Source organism: Trichosurus vulpecula, chromosome 3 (assembly GCF_011100635.1).
Source record: "Trichosurus vulpecula isolate mTriVul1 chromosome 3, mTriVul1.pri, whole genome shotgun sequence".
NCBI classification, from domain to species: domain Eukaryota; kingdom Metazoa; phylum Chordata; class Mammalia; order Diprotodontia; family Phalangeridae; genus Trichosurus; species Trichosurus vulpecula.
In genome coordinates, this window is record NC_050575.1 from 176,683,927 (window position 1) to 176,707,594 (window position 23,668).

Consider the following 23,668-nt stretch of genomic DNA (forward strand, 5'->3'; position numbering starts at 1 on the left):
GTCAGTTGTTTTTCCAGATATTTCACATTGTCTTCTATTTTTTTCATTCTTTTGGTTCTGTTTTATAATTTCTTGATTTCTCATAAAGTCATTAGCTCCCCTTTGCTCCATTCTAATTTTTAAGGAATGATTTTCTTCAGTGAGCTTTAGGACCTCGTTTTCCATTTGTCCAGTTCTGCTTTTTAAGGGATTCTTCTCCTCATTCGCTTTTTGGACCTCTTTTGCCATTTGGGTTAGTCTATTTTTTAAGGTATTATTTTTTCTGTATTTTGGGGGGTCTACTTTACTAAGCTGTTGACTCATTTTTCATGATTTTCTTGTATCACTCTCATTTCTTTTCCTAATTTTTCCTTTACTTCTCTTACTTGATTTTCAAAATCTTTTTTGAGTTTTTCCATGGCCTGAGACCAATTTATATTTTTCTTGGAGGCTTTGGATGTAGGAGCTTTGACTTTGTTGTCTTCTTCTGAGTGCATGTTTTGATCTTCCTTGTCACCAAAGTAAGATTCTATAGTCTGAGTTTTTTTCTGTTATTTGCTCATTTTCCTAGCCTATTTCTTGACTTTTTAACTCTTTGTTAAGGTAGGGCTCTGCTTCCAGTAAAGAGAGCATACTGTCCCAAGCTTCAGGAGTTTTGTGCAGCTGTTTTCAGAGATACTCCTATGGGTCTGTAAGTTTTCAGTTCTTCCGAGGTGGTATGATCTAAGGAGGGGTGTTTTCTCCCCTCCTGGCTTGTGCTCTGGTCTGTGAGTGACCACAAGTACTCTTTTCTACCCTGGAACTGTGAGGAGGGTCCCTCCTCCACTGCTGCCACAAGCTGTGCTATGCCAGCACTCCTCGTTGCCCCAGGATAGCTACCCAGGCCTGCAACCCAGATCCAAGTATGGGCAAAACAACAGAGTCCTGCCTCAATGCCAGCAAAGAGATCCGTATAATCTCACCAATTGTTTGATCCCCTTACTGTCTGTGGGCTGAGAGCTTTGGTAACTGTGGCTGCCACTGTTGCCACTGCCCTGATTTAGTCACTCCCCAGGCTTGCTTTTGGTTTGCTGGGGCTGGGGCTGGACTGCACTCCTCTCTCACCCAGGTCCGACAGCCCTTTCCTGTTGACCTTCTAAGTTGTCTTTGGCAGTTGTGGCTTGAGAAGTGTGGAAACCATCGCAGCTGCCAGTGATTCAGTCCCTTGAGGCCTGCTCCAGGTTTACTGGAGCCTAGACTATGCTGGCGTGGCCTGTGCTCCTCTTTCATCCTGGTGCAACAGACCCTTCCTGTTGATCTTCCAAGGTTGTCTTGGGCTGGAGATTTGTTTCACTCTGTCTTTTTGTGGGTTCTGCTTCTCTAGAATTTGTTTAGAATCCTTTTTACAGGTATTTGGACTGGTTTGGGGAAGAGTTCTGGTGAGTCCCTGCTTTTATTCCACAATATTGGCTCTGCCGCATTGACACTCTGCTTTTCAATATACCCTACTATCAATTCCTGTTTTGTGGATGAGTTCATCACATGCACATTCACAGCTATGATCACTAACTGTGTATTTGTCTCCATCCTGCTTTCCCCCCCGTTTATCCTTCTCTCCCTCTCTCCTTTCACCTTGTCCCTCCTCAAAAGTGTTTTGCTTCTGACTACTGCCTCTCCTAATCCACCTTCCCTTCTGTCATTCCTCCCTACCTCTCCTTTTCTTTTTCCTCTCCCCTTCTGCTTCCCTGCAGGATAAGATAGACGTGTATGGATGGTATTCTCTCTTTGTCCCAATTCCAATGTGAATAAGGTTAAAGCATTTCCCACCACACCCACGCCCCATATTCCCTTCCACTGTAAAAGCTCATTTGTTCCTCTTTTATGTAAGAAAATTTACTCCATTCTACCTTTCCTTTTCCTCTTCTCCCAGTGTATCCATCCAACTCACATCTGTGTCCTCTGTCTATGTATACTCCTTTTAACTGCTCTGATAATGAGAAAGTTCTTAGGGGTTACAAGTATCATATTTCCATATAGGAATGTAAACAGTTTAATAATTCAAGTCCCTTATGATTTCTCTTTCATGTTTACCCTTTTATGCTTCTCCTGAGAACTGTATTTGAATGTCAGATTTTCTATATGGCTCTGGTCTTTTCATCAGTAACGCTTGAAATTCCTCATTTTCATAAAACGTCCATTTTTCCTCCTTAAGGATTATGCTCAGTTTTGCTTGGTGTAATTCTTAGTTGTACTCCTAACTCCTTTGCCCTCTGGAATATCATATTCTAAGTCCTCTGATTCTTTAATTTAGAAGCGGCTAAATCTTGTGTTTTGCTGACTCTGGCTACATGATATTTGAATTGTTTCTGACTGCTTGCAATATCTTCTCCTTAAAGAACAATTTGGAAATATACCCAAAGGGCTATGAAACTGTGCATACCCTTTGATCCAGCAATACCACTACTAGGTTGGTATCTCAAAGAGATCATAGAAAAGGCAAAGGACCCATATGTCCAAAAATATTTATAGCAGCTTTTTGTGGTGGCAAAGAATTGGAAATTGAGGGGATGCCCATCAATTGGGGAATGGCTGAACAAGTTGTGTTATATGAATGTAATGGAATACTATTATGCTGTAAGAAATATTTAGCAGGCAGACTTCAGAAAAATCTGGAGACATTTACATGGACTGATGCTGAGTAAAGTGAGCAGAACCAGGAGAACATTGTACACAGTAACAGCAACATTGTGCAATGACCAGCTTTGATAGACTTAGCTCTTCTCAGCAGTACAGTGATCTAAGACAATTCCAAAAGACTCATGATGGAAAATGCTATCCACATCCAGAGAAAGAATATAGAGTCTGAATGCATATTGAAGCATACTATTTTCTCTTTTCTTTCTTGTGGTTTTTTCCTTTTGTTCTGATTCTTCTTTCACAATATGACTAACATGGAAATATGTTTAATATGATTGTACATATATAGTCTATATCAGATTGCTTGCCATCTTGCAGAGGGGGAAAGGGAGGGAGGGAGAAAAAAATTTGGAACTCAAAATCTTATAAAAGCAAATGTTGAAAACTATCTTTACAAGTAATTGGAAAAAAATAAAATACTATTAAGTGGGGAAAATATTTTCTCCTTAACCTGGGAGCTCTGGAATTTGGCTGTAATATTCCTGGGAGTTTTCATTTTGGGATCTCTTTTAGGAGGTGATTGGTGAGTTCTTTGAATTTGTATTTTACCCTCAGGTTCTAGGAGATCAGGGCAGTTTTCCTTGACAATTTCTTGAAAGATGATGTTGTGGTTCTTTATTTGGTTATGGCTTTCAGGTAGTCTAATAATTCTTAAATTATTTCTCCTTGATTTTCTAGGTCAGTTGTTTTTCCAATGAAATATTTAGCATTTTCTTCTATTTTTTCATTCTTTTGATTTTGTTTTATTATTTCTTGATGTCTCATGTAGTCATCAGCTTCCACTTGCCTAATTCTAATTTTTAAGGAATTATTTTTTTAGTGAGCTTTTGTACCTCCTTTTCCATTTGGGTTCTCTTCAGTGAATTTTTGTGCTGTTTTGCCATTTGACCTATTCTGTTTTTTCAAGGTGTTATTTTCTTCAGTGCTTTTTTTTGTCCCTCCTTTACCAAACTATTGACTCTTTTTTTCATTATTTTCTTGCATCACTCTCATTTCTTTTCTCTATTTTTCATCTACCTCTCTGATTTTTAAAATTCTTTTTTGCACTCTTCCAGGGCCTGAGACTATTTCACATTTTTCTTTCAAGTTTTGCATGTAGCTGCTTTGATTTCATTGTCTTTTTCTGAGTTTGTGTTTTGCTCTTCCCTGTCACCACAGTGACTTTCTATGGTCAGGTTCTTTTTTTGTTGTTTGCTCATTTTCACAGCTTATTTCTTGACTTTAAACTTTATGTTAAAGTTGGTTTTTTTTCCTGAGGTGGAGCAGGTACTTGTCCCAAGCTTCATATTTTCTGTGCTGCTGTTTTCAGAGCTAGCTCTGAGGGTCTGCAAGCTCTCAGGTCTTTCAGGGTGGTATTGTCTAAGGAGAGGTGTGGTCACTGCTTTCCTGGCCTGTGCTTTGGTGTGTGAGTGACCACAAGCACCCTTTTTTGTCCTGGAACTGTAAAGGGTCACTGCTCCTGCTAGCATTCCTTCTTGCCCTGGAACTGCAACCCAGAGGCACGTATGGACAATGTAATATAGTTTGCCCCCAGTGCCAGCAAAGGATCACCTGTAATCTCCTTCTAATCAGTTGCCTCATCCCCTTACCATCTGTGGGCTGAGAAATCCTGAAACAGCTGTTTCAGATTTAGTGTGGCACTGGGACTAGCACTGGTACCTGCACTGGACTTCCCTGTCACTTCAGTGAGATAGACCTTTCCTGCCAGACTTCCAAATTGTCTTGGGCTGGAAAATTGTTTCAACCCATCCTTTTGTTGGTTCTGCCTCTGGAATCCATTTTGAGGGGTTATTTTAATGTTGTTTGGAGGTAAATTTGGGAGAGCTCAGGTGAATCCCTGCTTTTACTCTGCCATCTTGGCTGCCCCGATTCTCCCCACCCCACTTTTCTAAACTTCCTTTCCTTTCCACTACTCAACTACTTTGCAGTCTGTGTTTTAGCCAAGCTGATTTCTTAATTTTCCCTTGAATACACCTTATTCATTTCCATTTTTCTTTGCCAGTGATACCTTTTCCTTTTCTCAGGTCAAATTCTCTTCATCCTTTAAGAACCATCTCAAGAACTACTTCCATAAAGCTTTCTCTATTATTCTACCTGTACCTTCTTTGAAATTTTAGAATACTTATCTGTAATATTTATTAGACATTTCTCATATACTATTTCATTTTACTTAACTTTTTAATGTGCATGTCTTGTTTCTGAAAGTAGTTTGTAAGCAGCTTGAGGGCAAGAACCAAGTCTTATGTTTCTCTGTGTCTTCCATGGTGTGAACCCAGCATAATGGGTTCAGAGTAGGCATCAGTTTATATGTACCATAAGCAATGAGAGGACAGAGACTGTGTCTATCAAATTTTGCTTCCTCTACAGCTTCTGGTACTTTGCTAGGCATGCAGTAGGTATTAGTAAGTGTGTATTGTGAGCTCAGCAGGAGCAAAGCTCATGTCTTCTATAATCTTATATAAGCCAGCCTCTCCTGGCTCAGTTCTAGAAACAGTGTAGGTGACTGTTAAAGTGTCTGTTGGTCATTTATTAATGATGCATGAGAGTAGTATGAAGCATGGTGGGATAGTGGAAAGAAAGCTAGCCTCAAAGCAGCATGACTTACCTGGGTACCTCTAACACATTTTTACTTTTTGATCCTGGACAAGTCACTTAATCTCTCAGTGCCCCAGATAACCCTCTAAAACTTTAAGATGCGAAGCAGGTACTGATCTACATTGGTAAAGGGAGTTTCACAGGTCCAGTCCAAAAAAGTAAAAAATAGTGTAGGCAGAGTGACTTTGAGCCACCTCTAACTGCAGCCAGCTTTTTGAGACACTAATGGGAAAGTGTAGGATGGAGGATTCCTGCTGACTCTTCCTGGTATTTATGCTGAGTTTTTCCCCTTCTATTTCTAGGCTGTTCCACTGATACTAAATCAGACCTGGGGATGGTTTATGACAGGGCCAGACTTAATCTCCTTTCGGATGAACCTTCTGTGATCTCCAATAAGGTAGTTTCCTCTGTATGGTATTTGAGACCCCCTGAATTAGCTACAGGTCTTGGTCCTGTTTTTTGTTTTGTGGCTTTGCGGGGGGGTTTGGAATGGAGGAAGGAGGGATAGATTGAGGAGAAGACAAGTAGAGAAGTGTGGGAATGGAAGAGGGAAATGGGTTCTCTTACTTGGCATCAACTCATTCTAGCATCTCCAGATACTGGGTGTCTCAGTATTCTCAGACATTAGTCCAGATTCATCTTATGGTGATGACACTGATACCTGATGATTCTCTCTGCAAGTACACATCTTTGGTAATCCTCTTCACATCTCATCTGTGAGCTTTCTCTGCTGACATTGAATGTCTATGATCTTCTGAAGGGAAGGAAATCAGTAACATTGGCAGAGATCCCCTCTGCTGTCATCCATTACGTAGAAGACAACACTGAGGAAGCTGGCATTAGCTGGAAGACAGATGCTATCTTCAAAGCGGCCAAGAAGGACCTTGTCACCCTGATGAAACTGGATGTAAGTGACCCACCCCACCTCCAGGGAAGTGAATCCACTTGTCTGGGGTTTCATAGGCCTTTCTCTGTTCCACTTGGGTGGAGGGAACTCTCAAGTGAAATGCTCACTGTGTCTGCGTAGAAGGAAGCACCCACTTCTTGTGGCTTCTGTTGATTTTTTTCCTCAGTCTTGTTCTGTGTCAAGATGCCATTTCCCAAGGCTCTGTGCTTACCATACTTTGATCTCCTTAGTGTCAGTGCCATGCTTGATGGCAGCAATAATCTCAAGCAAGGGGAAAGGTTTTATTTGTGCATATGCATTCACATGTGTATACACACACACATACAGATGTGTGCGCACCCAGTGGACCTAAATCACTTTGGCTTTTTGACTGCTTTGCTTGGGAATTGATTTCTTACTATCTTTCAACTTCCAGTGCTGGCATTCAGATTCTACCACTAGAAAATAAATTCTCTATTGTATTTGTAGCAAACTGTATTAGCAAGCCAATAATCACAATATAGATGATAACTGTAAATATGTCTATGTAGTTCTGTATTGCAAAATATAAGAGACTCTCTATATAGAAGGTAGAAGGAGTAAACCATTTATTCAGACACCAAAGAACCAGATCCCAAAACCATTAAGTCCGACCCATCCAAGCAGCAAGCAAATTCCAGAACCAGTAAGTCCACTTTATAATAACAGTAAAGAATCTAAAACAAAACATCACAGCAGGGAGCCAAGCCATCCCATAACCTTCCCCCCACCTTCCTGGGGCCTTGCCACCAACCAACACTCACAGTACAGCTAGGACACATCTGCTCTCTTTCTCAGCTCTAATCGCTCTGAACATTTCCTGTTCCTGTTCGTCTCTTTCAGCAAGCTCCTCCCATCACATGTGACTTAGGCTTCCTATGACATAAGCAGGTCACGTAGGCCTTTTAACGGGTGGGAAAGATCTTCAAATTTACATTACCATTACACAAACTCAGATGTTCATTCTTAAATGGGCCTGTAAGTAGTATAATAAATCTTTGTTTCTTAGTAATTTTCCAAGGTGACTCTTGGGTGTGAAGTCCAAGGTGGTTGCTTTGGGTTCCTGAACTTTTTAATGTCTTCTTGAAACATTCATTATACCTGTTCTGAAAGCAGGAAATCATTCAGGATATAGTACCATAGAATCATAGATCTAAAACTGGAAGGAACTTCAGAGACCATCTAGTCCTGTTTCCCATTTTATAGATAAAGAAACTGAGGCCCAGAGAGATTAAGTGATTTGCCCAAGGTCATACAGAGGTGGGATTTGGACTGAAGCTCTCTGACTTCCGGGCCAGGGCCATACTATTGCAGCCTTCTAAGTACTGAGAGCAAATTCTGGTTGTATCATAATTCTTTACAGTTTTGCATTTTGGAAACTGAGGACAAGAAGACAGTAGGTCCTTACCCGTAGATACTTCCTTTTTATTCATTGTCAGTCAACTTTCAGAGCACTGGTTGTGAACTTACACAGGCAACTTTCATACTTGCATGGCCCTTCGCTCATGCCAGCAGGAGTTTTACAAGGAAAGATTTACAAGAAAGTTTTACAAGGAAAGGTCAACTCAGTATTTCATGAAAGGGGATGTTTATTCACCTGTGTGGCTATTTACCTAGCACTTGACATAATAAGAACCACGCCCTGTAAGCAGCTTTAAATGACATGAAACAAGTCTGGCTATGGAACTATTGTGGTGGTGATGAGGGTTTGGGGTGAGAGGTGCTCGACACCCCAAAGTACCGACACGCCGGGTCCTGCCGAAAGAATTCGACTCAAGCTTTCTCAGCCAGGGGAAAAGATAAAGTTTATTAAGAGTTAGCCACACAGGCCTGCCCCCAAGACATCCCACCCCTTGCGCCGCCTGTAAGGAAAGCGGGCCAGACCAATCTGAGCTAGATTGGATCTGACCACCTTCATGGAGGCAAGATGGAGATTATATACACAAAGGTTGTGGGAGGGATTGAGGGGTGGTCTGGGGTGGCCAGAGGAGGGGTCTAGGGAAGGACTTCAGGAGGAGTCTAAGGAGGAGCCTGAAAGGACTGGGATCAGATCAGACTCCCGGGTGGGGGAAATAGCTGAAGGCTATATGGAAATGACAACCCATAAAGGGCTGGGGTAGCGAGCTAGGGTATAGATATTTTGATCAGGTTTAAGGATGGGAAACAGGATTAAGGGTGGGAGGTCGTTGGGAAGACAAGATTAAAGGTAGGAAACAGCTGGACAATAGAGGACTGGGCAAGGTAGGCATTTGGGCTTAATGGTTATAGCCTCAGGCCAAGGCCAGGTAGAGTGGGAAGATTCAAGGAGAGTTCAAGGGTTCAAGGGGTTCCCAGAGACTGTGCCCTCATCAGTGGTACCATACTCAAGGAAAGACATTTTAACTTTACTGCTATGGTGGTATTTTTTCCTAGGGTAGAATCTGTCTCTTCAGTTTTGTTTTGTTTTTTCCTTGGTTCCAAAGGTGATTTTGGTGTGAGAAGGGGAAAAGAAAACCATCTCTGATATTGTATACTGTGGGTCTCATCCTAAAAAGCTTGGCTTCACTTAGAAAATTGACCTTTAAAATGTATGAGTTTTAGCTTGGGCTCTTTATAATGACTGGAAGATAAGGCTTTTATCTGATGGTAAAGTACTAATAAAGTCAGCCATGATAACTGTTCATTGTTCTGTGTGCATCAGTGAGAAAGATTGTTCTTTTGATTGTATCCCTTGACCAGTGGTTTGTTTCTTAAAGGCAAGTATTTCTCATGTGTAGGGCCATTTACATTTGTTTGAGAATCACATGTCTGGAAAAATTAACCAGAATTCTAGAATTATATGACCAGATTTATTAGATGATGCATACATTGAAGCTGTCATATTATCTGAGGGCATCTGAGGGCCTTCTTTTTGGCTATTTTTATCTAGTAGACTTTTCTTTTGGCATTTAACATCTAATTGGTCAAAACCACAGAAAACTGGCTTGGTTGAGGACCCAAGGGGAGCTATTCCTTAGATATCATCTCCAGTGGCCCTCATGTACCCTGTGAGAAATAGTGGTAAAGCAAGTCATGGGGCATAGACATGGTCATCCTAGAAAGCAGGATATGAAGAATTTTTTTAAATTAATTTTTTTCAAATATGAAGCGTCTGCTTTTTCTCCGTCTTATTCCCTGTACTGGGTAAAAAAGAAAAACAGCCCCCTTGGTAACACGTAAGCATAGTTAAGAAAACCAAGCTATGTGGAATTGACAGAATGTGGTTTTAAATGTTGAGGGTTTAAGTGTTGGTGATGTCAATGTTACTTATTGCAAGTATGTGGATTCCTGGTTTCTGACACTTGAGAAAGATGAATGTTATTTCCTTCAGGTAATTATATTGTTAAGGTATTCTGCTCATAGATTCTCTAATACTTGAACAACATATTGGTGGTGACTATAGTTGCTTTCTATTTGCAGTAGGCTCAGAGACTGACTTAGCTTTCTTAAGGTTTAGTCATTACCTTGCTTCATTCATCCCAACCAGCCAGATTCTCTTCTGAATACAGACCCCAAAAAAAGCCTTCTCTAGGCTGTGCTAATTGAAGAGGGTGGTTGCTAGCTTAGTTTCCTGACTTTTCCCAAAAGTAGGTTCTTCCTGCTGAGCTGCATTACCCTCAGGGGAAATCCATGGATAGATGTGAGCATTGTACTTGTTCAAAAGATGAGGGCACCTTTTAGATCTATTGACCAAGATCAATGGGCAAGGTTAAGATTAGAAGATGATGGTAAAGTATTGTGTTTTACAACTCAGGACTTGATTGATTTGAGGCGAAGTAGAAGGTAGTATTATTAGCAGTAAAAATGCCTAATTATCTTACAAAATGAAGTCACCTAAGAGTTTAGGTCTGTACAGACTTCCCATCAGCATCAAGAAATTAAGCATGATTTTTAAAGTACAAATCCAAGATCCTGTGCTCCAGCAGAAATTGTTCTAAATTGCTTTATATAGTCCTTGAAAGTACAAAGTACGTTGGGATCCTTCCAATTCAGTTAGCATATTCTGTATTCTGGCCTCTATTCTAGCAGGATGCTTGAACTTTTGCCTCCTTTTGGCTATAAGGTAGGAAGAGCTGGGCCTGCCCTCTGATCCCGGATTCACCTTTAGGGTCATATGTATGGAATGAGAAGAGCCTTTGGACAGGTGTCTGTTTCTTCACAGGTGGGGCTAGATACATGATTAAATTTGAGTACTCTTGTTATTACAACTTCTGAAATATCTTTCCCCTCTAATCTTCACTCTTCCAAACTTTGCTATCAGGGACGCCACCATCCTCCCAGTCACCCTGTTTCCCAAGTTAGGTATCATTTCCAACTCCTCACTCTCTTTCACTCCCTAAAGCCAATCCTTTGCCAAGTCCTGTTATTTATACATTCACAATATGTCTCACATACTCCCCTCCTCTTCGCTGATACTTCTGTAGCCCTGGTACAGGCCCTCAGCCTCACCACTTGAATTTTTGAAGAAGCCTGCTGGTTGGTCTCCCTGCCACAAGTCTCTCTCCATTCCAAGCCATCCTCCACTCAGCAATAAAAGTGATCTACCTAAATTACAAATCTTTGCCATGTCACTCAGTAAACTTTGGCTCTATTTCACCTCCAGGATCAAATATAAAATCTTTTATTTGGCATTCAAAGCCATAGCCCCCTTTCCTGTCTTCTTATATTTTACACCCCCCCCCCCCAAATAATATATAATCCTGGGACAGTGGCCTGTCACCAGACTCTGGGCATTTTTATTGGCTTTCTCCCATGCCTGCAAAGCTCTCCCTCCTCCACCCCAATTACTGACCTCCCTGGCTTCCTTTAAATCTCAACTAAAAATTCACCTTCTGTAAGTGCTCTAAATCACTTTTGATTAGGGAAATGCAAATTAAAACAAATCTGAGGTACTACCTCAAACCTATCAGGTTGGATAATATGACAAAAAAGGAAAATGATAAATGTTGGAGAGGATGTGGGAAAATTGGGAAACTAATGCACTGTTGGTGGAGTTGTGAACTGATTCAACCATTCTGGAGAGCAATTTGGAGCTGTGCCCAAAGGGAAACCAAACTGTGCATACCCTTTGATCCAGCAATACCATTACTAGATCTGTATCCCAAAGAGATCATTAAAAAAGGGGAAAGGACCTACACGTGCAAAAATATTTATAGCACCCATTTTCGTGGTGGCAAAATATTAGAAATTAAGTGAATGCCCTTCAGCTGAGGAATGGTTGAACAAGCTGTGGTATATGAATGTAATGGAATGCTATTGTGCAATAAGAAATGATGAACAGGCAGATTTCAGAAAAACCTGGAAAGACATGTATGAACTGATGCAAAGTGAAATGAGCAGAGCCAGAAAAATATTGTACATAGTATCAGCAACATTGTGTGATGATCAGCTATGAATGACTCGGCTCTTCTTAGCAACACAATAATCCAAAACAAGTAAAAAGGACTCACAAAGGAAAATGCTATCCACATCCAGATAAAGAACTGATGAACTTTGAAGGCAGAATGAAGCATATTTTTTTCACTTACTTTATTCTTTCTCGTGGTTTTTTCCTTTTGCTCTGTTTCTTCTTTCACAACTGTGACTGATACGGAAATATGTTTCACATGATAGCACGTGTATAACCTATATCAAATTGCCTACCATTTTCAGAAGAGGGGAGGGAGAAAAATTCAGAACTCAAAATCCTATAAAAATGAATGCTAAAATTGTCTTGATATGTAATTGAGGGAAAAATACTATTTTAAAAAAATAAAATTCCACCTTCTACAGGAAGTCTAATTTTAGTGCCTTTCCTCTGTTTATTATTTCCCATTTATCCTGTATATAGCTTACTTGTACATAGTTGTTTCTGTATTGGCTTCCTCAACATAGACTGTGGCCTCCTTGAGAGTAGCAACTGCTGTCTTGTAGCTTTCTTTGTATCTCCAGTGCTTAACCTGGCACATAGTCTGCTGATTGATTAGGAAGGATTAGAAATGGAAGCAGTTACAAATAAGTGTGATACATGAATCAAAAACCATTTTAATGGTTCAAATAGATAGATGGGTGGGTGGGGAGAAAATGATTAGTAGTGACTATGGAGATATTTGGGAACTAGAGAGAGGAGCAATGAAGGAGATAAAAGAAATGATCAGTAAGCTGATAAGCATTTATTAAGCATCTACTATATGCCATCCACCGTGCTAAGCATTTTACAAATATCTCTTTTGATCCTCATAATAAACCTTGGAGGTAGATGTTATTATCTCCATTTTACAGATGAGGCAACTGAGGCAACAGGTTAAGTGACTTGCCCAGAGTCACACAGGTAATAAGTGTTTGAGGTCAGATTTGAACTCTAATCTTCTTGACTCTGATCTGCAGCACTCTAGACAGTCCTTTCTGTCAGGGGGAGGAACTGAAGTCTAATGAGGGAAACAGCATGAAAAGCAACTATATATGAACAATATACATTCGGGATAAATTAGAGATAATAAAGGGAAGGCATGTGGGTATCAGGAAAGGTTTCTCATAGAAGATGGGGACTTGAAGGAAGCCTAAGAAGCTTGGAGATAGAGATGAGGAGGGAGAGAGTTCCAGCCATGGTAAATAGCCAGTGAGAATGCCCAGCATCTAGAAATGTAAGGAATAGGAAGGAAACCAGTGTTATTGAATACAAAATATATGCAGGAGCGTGGGGTATAAGAATCCTTGAAAGGCAGAAAGGGACCAGGCTGTGAAAAGCTTTGAATGTGAAATGGGATTTTATGTTTGATCGTGGAGGTGATAGGGAGCCACTGGAGTTTACTGAATGGTGAGGGTGTCATGATCAAATCTGTGCTTTAGGAAGACTCATTTGACTGCTCAGTGGAGGATGAACTGGAGTAGAGAGAGACTTGTGGTAGAGAGACCAACCAGAAGCATTTTGCAATAGTCCAGGCAGTGTCAGAAGAGAGAAGGGGACATAAAGAGTAAAATCACTAGGCCCTGGCAACAGATTGGATGTGTGGGAGATGAAAGGGAGAGAAGAATTGAGGATAACACCTTGGTTTGCACCCTGGGTGACTGGGAAGATGGTGGTATAAAGATGATGATGGAAGAGACAGTAATGGGGAAATTTGGAAGGGGGTAGATTTTTGGGGAAAAGATAATGTTTTCAGCTTTGGACATGTTGAGTGTAAACTGGGACATAGTTTGAAATGTTTAATAGGCAGTTAAAGATGCAAATCGGGAGTAGAAAAGTAGATTTGAGAATCATTAGCTTAGAGGCGATAATTGAAACTGTGGAAGATGTTTAAGTCACCAAGTAAAATGGTATAGAGGAAGAAGAGAGCCCAGGACAGAGCCTAGGGAGACACCTCCAGTATGACCTGGATGAAGAGCCAGAAATTGTGAGGCCATAAAGTTTTCTTATCCCTGGAACGGAGAGACAGTATGCTGTGGTGGAACAAGTCCTTAACTTTAGGCTGGAAGGTCAGTCAGTGAACAAGGATTTATTAAGTGCCTATTATGTGTCAGGCACAATGCTAGGCACTGGAGATACAAAGAACAAATAGTCCCTGCCCTCAAGGAGCTCACAGCCTAATGGGATGGACAAGATGCAAACAATTATGTACAAGTAATCTACATATGAGATACATGAGAGATGATCTCAGAATAAGGATGTCAAGGGTCTTCTTATAGAAGTTTCCTTATCTGTAGCATGGGGATAATGATACTTGCAATTCCTTGGTGTAAAGGTTCTTGTGAAAAGTACTTTGTAGGTCCTAACACTTTGCGTACATCATCTCATTCGATCCTTATAACCTTGTGAAGTGGAGGCTGCAAATATTATTTCTCCCATTTTACATATGAAGCTCAGAGAGGTTAAATAACTTGTCCATGCCCATGCAATTAATAATTCTCAGAGTCAGTATTTGAACCCAGGTCTCTTCTCATTCCAAGTTCAGTGCTCTCTCTACTTTACCACACTTACACAGTATGGCAGAGCAGATAGTGAAACCACCAAGTCCTCTGTCTTCTGCCTCATTTCACAGGAAGAACTTTCCAAGAACATGCGTGTGTGAGTTGGCAGATTATTGTTTTCTTACTGCCATCAGAGATCCTTACGTGGAAACTACACCCTAACAATTGGCAGACTCCTTTATGGTTGGGAGACCTGGTCCTACAAGTTAGGTTCTGGAGCAGTTTCACAAGCATCAGCTTCAAACCCAATTGAACATTAATCCTTAGACCTGGCAGACTAACAGAGAGACTACTAGCTAATCTGCTGGTATTTAGGGATTGCAGCATTCTTGGGGTGGAATGTGCGCAGAAAAGAGCACTTAAAGTTGTTAATGCAGCTCTTGCATAGGAACCTTGAGGTGGAACTATAAGAAAATATAAACCAAGAACTTTTGGGACATAGTATTTGTTTTTAGTGTGGCAAAGCTGTCACTTTCTGGGAAACTACAGCAATGGACAGACTAATCAGCCATACAGCATTTGGGAACAGGGAGATGCTTTTTATGAAAATTTCTTGCTAATTTTGAATTTGAATCTGTGATAGTGATTGTAGCTATAAATTAAAGAACTATTTTCTCATGTATTTAGTGTGGAAAGGATTGTATGTTATGAAGTGTCATTTTCAGCTCCACCTGTACACAGAACCATCTGTCATTAATATCCTTTTACATACAAAGTGTAACTGTGTATACAGTTTTGTTTTTATTGAGGGGTGTGAAAACAGAAGCCGGTGTCTGAGGATGTGGGCAGGTAGGGACTGATTTTCCTTTTATTTTCTGTTTTGGAGATGTAGGGGGAAGAATAAGACCACTTGCCCAGCTGTCAGAAATATCACAATGCATTTGTTGGCGAGGCCAAAGGAACTCCTTAACTGAAATTGGCTTTATCAATACCATTGAGTAGGGGTGTTGTTGTTTAATACCTATGGTTTGATGGAGCATCCTCTGAAAAGTATTGATTTCCACTTCTCCCTATTGCTTCTCCAATATGACATCCCAGAGACTGGCTTCAAAGAACTGAGTCAAGTTTCTAGGCTTCCAGGCAGAGCTTTTGAGCTGTTCTAAGACTCAGTCGGCTATGGGAGTAAGATGTGAATTGAAAGATAATGGGGAGGGCAAGACATATATGGTCAGACTGATTTTGGGGGGGGGTGTGAATTTTCCAGATTAATAGTTTTTAAGCAAATCATGAAAAAGACTAAAGGAGATTATTCATCTGTCGACATTGCTTTTTTGGTTTGACTCTTGAAACAAGATGTGTTAATGTCCTTTTCATGCTCTAAGTAAGTGATGAGAGATCAAAGAAAACAAGGCAGCTATGCTTAGGCCCCAGCAGAGATTGCTGTGGTTTCATTTTATGTATTTTCTCTCTTAACAGTGTATTGGCCAGTGCCAATAAGAGGTGGAAGGGCAGCTGTCCTGGGACATATGGCATTAGAGTAAGGCAGACTGTTTAGATTGGGGATGGCTTTCCCATTCCAAAAAAAAAATATTGGGAATAAGGAATAGTAGGGGATTAAGAATCCCCTATCCCTTTCCAAGCTCTTCAGGATGCTACTAATTGAATTATGTTCTTGAGAGTGGATCACCTTTATACAGCATATCTTGAGGTTCTAGAACCCTGGCACAATGAGTTCTAGCTGTTTTGTGGCTCTGAAAAGCTAAGCTCAAATCTGTAGAGGCGTCAGAAAAAAAGAATGCTTAGGAAAGGGTCTACTCCAAGTATTGTGAGCCTCTGGGGTATATTCTTAATGGCATTTGCACTGTGACTTTATTCATCATTTGAATATTGTAGGGATCTTGTGGAAGAAAAACATGATACTTAAGAGGCCAGATAGTGAGGAAAATTGTATTGTGCTGCTGCTCAGGAAAACTGGGCTATAGCTGGGTGAATAAGTACTGTAGTTGTGGGAGCTGAAATGATTCACAGGAAATAAGTAGCAAACCTGAGCATAGACCACAACTGTCATAACCTACACTTAGGCTCTACTTTGCAGACAAACCGCTTCCCCAGCTTTACTAACCAAGGACTGCTTTGGTATCTGACCAAGTTCAGTAGGTTCCATCTGCTCAGTTTCGCCCTCTACTGCCAGCCAAACCTTCTGTATCCAGACATTTACCTCATACCTTCTTTTTTCTCTTTTCCCATTACAAAGTATTGCTAGCCTCAGCAACCTTTACTTCTAGACTATTCATGCTAATACTGTAAGGTCCTCTGCTCTGATCCAGGCTCCCTTTGTAGATAGCAAGCTTGAGCCCTAGGAGCTTCCGTATGGGACAGTGTGTAATGCCCTCTTGTCATGTTGGGGAACTTCCATCCATAATACCTGATTTTTTTTTAAATTCAGCAAATATCTTTCAAGTATTTCTTGGCTGCATTTTCCTATTTACTATGTGCTAGGTATTTGGGGGTCAAGGAGGATGACACAGAACCCATAAGACATGATCTCCATCCTCAGGATGCTGACAATTTCACTAGTGACATAAGACTTATACACATAAAAACCAAGTATAAAACGTAAGGAATTATAAGATACTAGTACGAGACATATATGTGTATATGTGTGTGTATATATACATATATATATTTTTTACATGAGTATTGAAGGAAGAACTAAAAGCAAAGGTATAGCCTACAAATGTAGGGGAATTTCACTTAGATGATGTTTCTTGGAAGGCATTAACTATTGATCTAGATCTTAAAGAAAGTGATAGACATGGCAAGAAAGAGTCAGGCCATTCCAAGAAGAAGAAATAATATATGTAAAATCATGAGGTAGAAGCCAATGAGAGATATATGGGAGAATAAGAAGAAGCCTGGTAAGAATGGAGGGATTCTGTTCAGAAGTCTGGAGAGGTGGTATTGTTTATGTCAGTGGTGACTCACTGATGGAGGGAAGGTATTGATGTCAGACTGAATCAAGCAATATTTCCAACCAAACATACAACAATACGTATTTGGATTAGTAGCTCCAAATGAGGCATATCCTTAGTCTCAATGTTAGTACAACAATTGCTGATGCCACTTGAGGGTAGGTGAAGTTACCTTGTTGAGCAAAACAAAGCCGATGTGCATCTAGAAAGGCTAAATGAGTAGAGACATTACAAGTCATATACATTAAAAGATATATACAAATCTCTCAGACTTTGGGATTCCTGCTCACTCTGACTACTCAAAACTGTCCATTATAAGTGCCAGAATCCATCAGAAGGGGTTGCTGACTTCTTAGGAAATGGATGACTGAAGGAGGCAGTACAACCAGGTCTTAAGGATTTCTGAGTTTAGCAGTAGTATCTTTTTTCATGTACTAGTCTTGGGACTTTGCTCTGCTGTACTGGTGCTGTGAGTTTTCCCCTTGGAAATGTTTAGCTTGGAGAAGAGAACACTTAGGGTGAACATGAATTCAGTTGGAACTGTATCAGGCACTGTATTAGGTGCTAGAGATACAAAGGTAAAAGTGAAATATTCCCTGTGGACCTTACATTTTTGGGGGGTGGGGGGTGGAGGGAAGAGGAATAATATGTACACAGATATGTAAATACAACACATATATTAAGTTAATACAGAGCAATTCTGTGGGCATGGTAGTGGAGAGAACATTTGGGGTGGGAGATTAGGAGAGGTCTTAGGAGGTGGCATTTGGGCTAAGCTTTAAAGAGAGTTAGGGATTCCAAGAGGCAGAGATTTAAAGGGAGAGCCTTCCAGACATGGGAGATAGCCTGTGCATCAGCATGAAGACAGGAGAAGGAATTTCAGGTGTCAGGAAACTTCAAGTTGGCCAACTTAACTGGAACACAGAATGGGAGTCTGAATGGCAATCACATGAAATCAGTCGAAAACGATAGTTTGGAGTAAGGTTGAAAAGGACATTAAATGCTAGAGTTTGTATTTTATACCAGAGGCAACGGGGGCACTGAAACTTTCGGAGTCCGTGAGAGACATGGTCATACCTGTGCTTTAGGAATATTACTTTGTCATCTACTTGGGGAATGGTTTAGAGAAAGAAGAGACTTGAGGCAGCAAGTCTAGTTCAGAGATTATTGCAGTAGTTTAGGTTAGAGTTGATGAGGAACTAAATTAGGGTGGTGGTGTGAAGGGAACTGATGCAGAAGATACGGAGATAGTAGACTTGTTAAGACTTTGCACCTGATTATGAGGAATAAAGGAAGGAAAGAGTCAAAACTGACTCGAGTTTGTAAACCTGCGTGACTGGAAGGATGGTGGTGATTCCTTTGACAGAAATAGCGAAGTTTGGGGGAAGACAACACATTATATTTTGAGTTTGAGATGCCTATGGTATGGTGTTTTGGTATAAATGTCTAATTTGTCGATATAGTTGGTGAGGAAATTGGAGGAGTTTGGAGAGGAATAAGGGCTTGATATGTAGATCTGGGAATCATATACATAAAGGTGGTAATTAGATATATTGGAGCTGATGAGATCACCAAGAGAGGGAATGTAGCGAGAAAAGGATGAGCCTTAGGGTATATCCAAGGAAAGGGGGCAGGTTATAGACGATGAACTGTCAGATGAGACTGCAAAGGAATGGTCAATCTGTCAATCAAAAAGCAGTTATTAAGTGCTTACTTTGTGCCAGGCAGTGTGCTAAGCACTAGAGGATACCACTAACAATAAAAGAATAGTCCCTGCTCTTAAGGAGGCACATTCTACTATGGGATACAATATATAAGTAACTAGGCATATATATGATTTATTAAGAGTAGATGGGAGGTAACCTCAAAGGTGAAGGCATTAGCCAGATGAACCAGGAGAGCCTCTTACAGAAGGTGGGATTTGAGCCAAGACTTGAAGGAAGTCAGGAAAACTTGGTGGAGGGAGAGAAGGAAAACATTCCAGGCATAGGGGACAGCCAGTGCAAAGGCATGGAAAAAGGAAACAACATATCATGTGCAGTGAACAATGGGACAATGTAGAGTGTGTGGAGGGGAGTAAAATGTAAGGACACTAGAAAAGTAGGGAGCATCCAGGTTATTAAGAGGTTTAAATGCTAAGCACAATTTGTATTTGATCCTAGGGGTAATAGGGAGCCATAGGAGTTTATTGAATGAGGAAGAAGTGACATTGGCATATCTTATTTTTAAGAAAATCAATTTGGCAACTGAATGAAGGATGGATTGAAGTGGAGAGGGATTTGAGACCAAATGACCAACCAGAGTACCATTGTAGTAGTCTAGATATGAGCTGATGAGAACCTGAACCACTGTGATGGCTATGAGGAAAAAGAAGGGGATGTAGATGAGAAATGTTGTGAAGGCAGAAATGACAAAAGTTGGCAACAGATTGGATATATTGGATGTGTGAGAGTGAGCTTGGGTGAGTGTGAGCTTAGGAAGAATGACCAGAAAGTTAAAAGGGAGTTCAGAAGTAGAAATAGTTTGGGGGAAAACATAATGAGTTCTGTTTTGGATATGTTGAGTTTGAGATGTCTACTGGGCATCCAGTTCAAGATGTCCAAAGGGCAACTGATGATGTCAGATTACAGTTCAGGAGGAAGGCTAGGCTGGGGATATAGATATAGAATCATTTGCATAGAAATGATCATTGAACCCCTGGGATCTGCTGAGATCTTCAAGTGAGAGAGTGCTGTGGGAAAAAAGATAAAAGGCCTGAGATAGAAACTTGAGGTGGATATTCAGAGTTAGTAGATGTGACCTAGATGAAGAACCAGCAAAGGAGCAGTCTGAGAGGTAGGAGGAGAGAACCAGGAGAGAACAGGGTGATGAATATCTAGAGAGGAGAAAGTATACAGGAGGAGAAGGTGATCTACAGTATCAGAAATTCAGAGAGGTCAAGAAAAATGAGAATTAGGAGAGAACCACTAGATTTAGTGATTAAAATATTATCTGCTTCCTTTTAGTGGTATTTTCATTTACATTGTTTTAGTCATTGTATATATTGTTCGCTTGCTTCTGCTTATTTTACTCTGCATCATGGCATGCAAGTCTTCTCACTTTTTTCTGAAGTCATATCCATTATTTCTTACTGCATTCCATATTCCATCACATTCATAAATCATAGTTTTTTCAGTCATTCACCAACACAGCTTTTCCCTGGGTTTTGTCTGTAAGAGGGAGAAGATCTAAGACTACTTGAAGGGATGGGAGAGTCCAGTGAAGTTTTTTGAAGGTTGAGGGAGATCTAGGCATGCTTGTAGGCTGCATGGAATGAGCAGATAGAGAAACACTGGTAGTTAGAAAGGGAGAGAGGCAAGCTCCCAGTGATGGTTGGAATCAAGGGCAATAAAGAGAGGAATTGGCCTTGGCAAGGAGAAGGAAGACCTATTCCTCTGAGACTGGAGCAAAGGAAGAAAGAATGAGGGGTAATGTGGAGTAGAATTGGGGAGAAGAGGGTGCTATTAACAGGTTGTCTCAATTTTCTCAGTAAACTGAAGCTAGGTTCTCTGCTAAGAAGGAGGTGAGAGGAGACAGGATTTATACATCAAGTGAGATAGACTATATGATCTCTGAAGTACCTTCCAAATGTAAGATTCTTTTCATTCTATTCACTGGTTGGGACTACTTTTCTCTGGAGTTCCAGAGCCTTGTCAGTCACACATGGCTTTAGTTAGATTTCCATTTCTCAGTCTGCCTTGTCATGGCTGGAAGGTCCAGGTAAGTATTTTCTAGTTGGTTTTTGTTTGTTTTTTCTAGGAACTGCAGAGGGAAGAGGAAGGAAGAGGACCATATAGTTTCCAAGAATGGCTTCTTTCATTTTTAAGTGTATTCCTAGCTTTTCTTTCTCTCCTTGCTTCACAGTGGGGTTTTTCTTACCTATCATCTCCAAACCCCTAATTGTCTTGCAAACAAATTCTTTCTTATTCTGTTGTAACTTTCCTGTTCAAGGTGTTATTTTTTGAAACTCTTCATATTTCCAATTTTCCCCCTCAGGATCCTTCAATCTTGGACCATAGAGTGACCTTGCTTCAAGTACCTGCAGGTACTGTGGTGTCAAAACAAGGAGACCAGGTGAGTTAAGAGGCTAAGGTAGAAGGAGGGGATTAGTATCTGTTGCTACCACCTAGAGTCCAAGTTTTCCCATCATAAGGACATTTTTGAAGAGGGGAACATATATCTAGAGGAGGGAAATACTTACTTTCAATACTAGTTGAGGTTAATTCTATGCTGAAAGGGCTCTGCAGAGATAGGAGGAGTGTTTGGCCCAAGCTTGGACTGCTTACTGCTCCTGAACCTGACACACTTTTTCCTGTCTCTGTGTCTCTGTGTGCACCATCCCTCATACCTCGGTGTCCCATCTTCCAGTATCCTCTGCTGAAACTTGCGGCAATCTCCTTACCCTGCCCCTCTCAGCTGAACCAGTGCGTCTGGATTTCCCCTCTGTCCTCATCACATCCTACTCTATCATTAACATATCTGTGTGCATGCTGTGTCCTCTTTACTAGGATGCAAGCTCCTGGAAGGAGAGTGTCATCATTTTTATCTGTGCACCCCCAGCACTTATATATTATTATAATAGTATTATTATTATTATTATTATTATTATTATATTATACTTATATAACAGCGGACACTAAATAAATGCTCATTGAATTGGATTGGACAGGAGCAATCACTTCAGCTCTGGTGTGTAGGTCAGGGCATTCAGGATCTTGGCCACTTTTGCTGCTTGCATGGGAAGGCTAAACCTCTCTTTAGCAATGAGCCATTGTATTTTTCCATGTGTGTTAGACATTTTAATGTACCTATGTGGCAGAACATAAAAAGTTGAAGAACTGCTGTGTGAGGGATAATATGGGGGACAGGTTGGTTGAAGCCTTTTCTCAGTCATAGGAAGGCTATGGTGTGTCTTCTCAGTGATGTTATGACATCCAAGCCAACAATAGCTACTTAGAAATAGTGTATATAGTCCCTGTTTGTTTTTTGTTATGTCTCTGATATTCTCCCTGAAACTCCCTTCCAAGAAAGTAGCTTCCTCAGCAATGCGGCTTCACTTATGTCTGTTCTCCTCATTTTCTTCCCTTTTCTTCTACTTCAGCTTTAAGCTCTCAAAGGAGCCCACATTGACAAAGAGGCTTTTGCTTTTCATAGGAGAAGCTGTGTGTTAGCTGAGCACACAAAGCATCGATGACTCACTCTTCCACCTGCTTTAAGCCTCTCATGTGTGTTCAGGGAAAACACCAGGGGCAAATTTCCCTGCTTATTTCATTCCAGCCCCCAGCCAGGCATACTCCTGTATGTTTCAGTTCTCTCTGAATCAGTCAGTGAGTCAGCTACACTTATTGAGTATCCACTGTCTACAGAGATGGGTCTAGAAATCCTGGGGGGCCACAAATCAGACATAAGTTCAGTATCCTTAGGTAGCTTAAAATTCAGTCAGGGAGACAGAACACACACACACACACACACACACACCTCTACCTGCTAATATAAGAACATACAGAGGAATATCAATAAATGTAAGACAGCATCTGACTATCAATCAGTGGTGTAGAGAGGATTCAAAATTAAAACAGAATAGGGTGAAATGAATTAAGGTAGCTAACTGGCAGTCAGCAAGCATTTATTAAGCACTTACTGTGTGCCAGGAACTGTGCTAAGCACTGGGGTACAAAAAGAAGCAAAAGATAGTCCCTGCCCGCAAGGAGCTTACAATCTAATGAGGGAGACAAGAAGCAAAACTATGTGTAAGAAAAGTACGAAATAATTAACAGAGGGAAGGCACTAGAAATAAGAGGTATCTGGAAAGGCTTCCTATAGAAATTGGGATTTTAGCTGGGACTTGAAGGAAGCCTATATGTGGAGATGAGGAGGGAGAGCTTTCCAAACATGGGAGATAGCCAGAGAAAATGCCTGGAGTCAAGAGAAAGAGTGCCTTGTTTGTGGAACAGCCAGGAAGCCAGTGTCACTGGATGGAAGAACATGAAAGAATTGGGTAGTAAGGGTTAAGAAGAGTCAAAAGCCAGGGTGGTGTGGGGGGTGGGGGTGGAGAGGGGGGTTGTGTTTGTAAATGACTTTGGTTGCCAGACAGAAGATTTCTTATTTAATCCTCGAGTTTATTGAGTAGAGGAGTGACATGGTTCCATCTCCATCAACTGGGGATAGTGAGTATCCACTTAGATTTCAGAGGTGGTAGACATGAATTTGATGGGGTGGAAGATATAGAGAAGGATGTTCCAGGTGACAAATGTGCAAATGCAAAAAGGCAGAAAGGAGGAAGTCTTGTATGACAAGTGAGATGTGTGGTAGTGGTTGTTGTTCCTGATTTTTTCATGGTGGGCAGACTTCAGACGGAAGTTAAGGAGACTGCGGGGGAAATGTTAATGAAGATAAGAAAGGAAGGAAGAAGAGTAAGGAAAATCTATGAGGAGCTTGGAAAAAGTGGAATCCAGAACATGGTGGGGATAGGATTAGGTTTTGAGTAGGATGAGAAGATAGAGGAAGATAAAGGATGTAAAGAGGAAAACAAACTGGAGATACTTGTGCTTTGCGTCCCTCGTCTTATCTTCTCATT

General features: G+C 40.8%; 1 protein-coding gene across 2 annotated transcripts in view; it reads left to right on the forward strand.

The window, feature by feature from the left end:
• PNPLA7 (patatin like phospholipase domain containing 7) overlaps positions 1-23,668 on the forward strand; it is a 208,029-nt gene that overhangs the window by 38,571 nt on the left and 145,790 nt on the right. For both annotated transcript variants that reach the window (XM_036748628.1, XM_036748627.1), the window contains exons 14-16: positions 5,553-5,647; positions 6,011-6,157; positions 21,088-21,165. In XM_036748628.1, the coding sequence (XP_036604523.1) occupies positions 5,553-5,647; positions 6,011-6,157; positions 21,088-21,165 (320 nt within the window). The remainder of the gene's footprint in view (positions 1-5,552; positions 5,648-6,010; positions 6,158-21,087; positions 21,166-23,668) is intronic.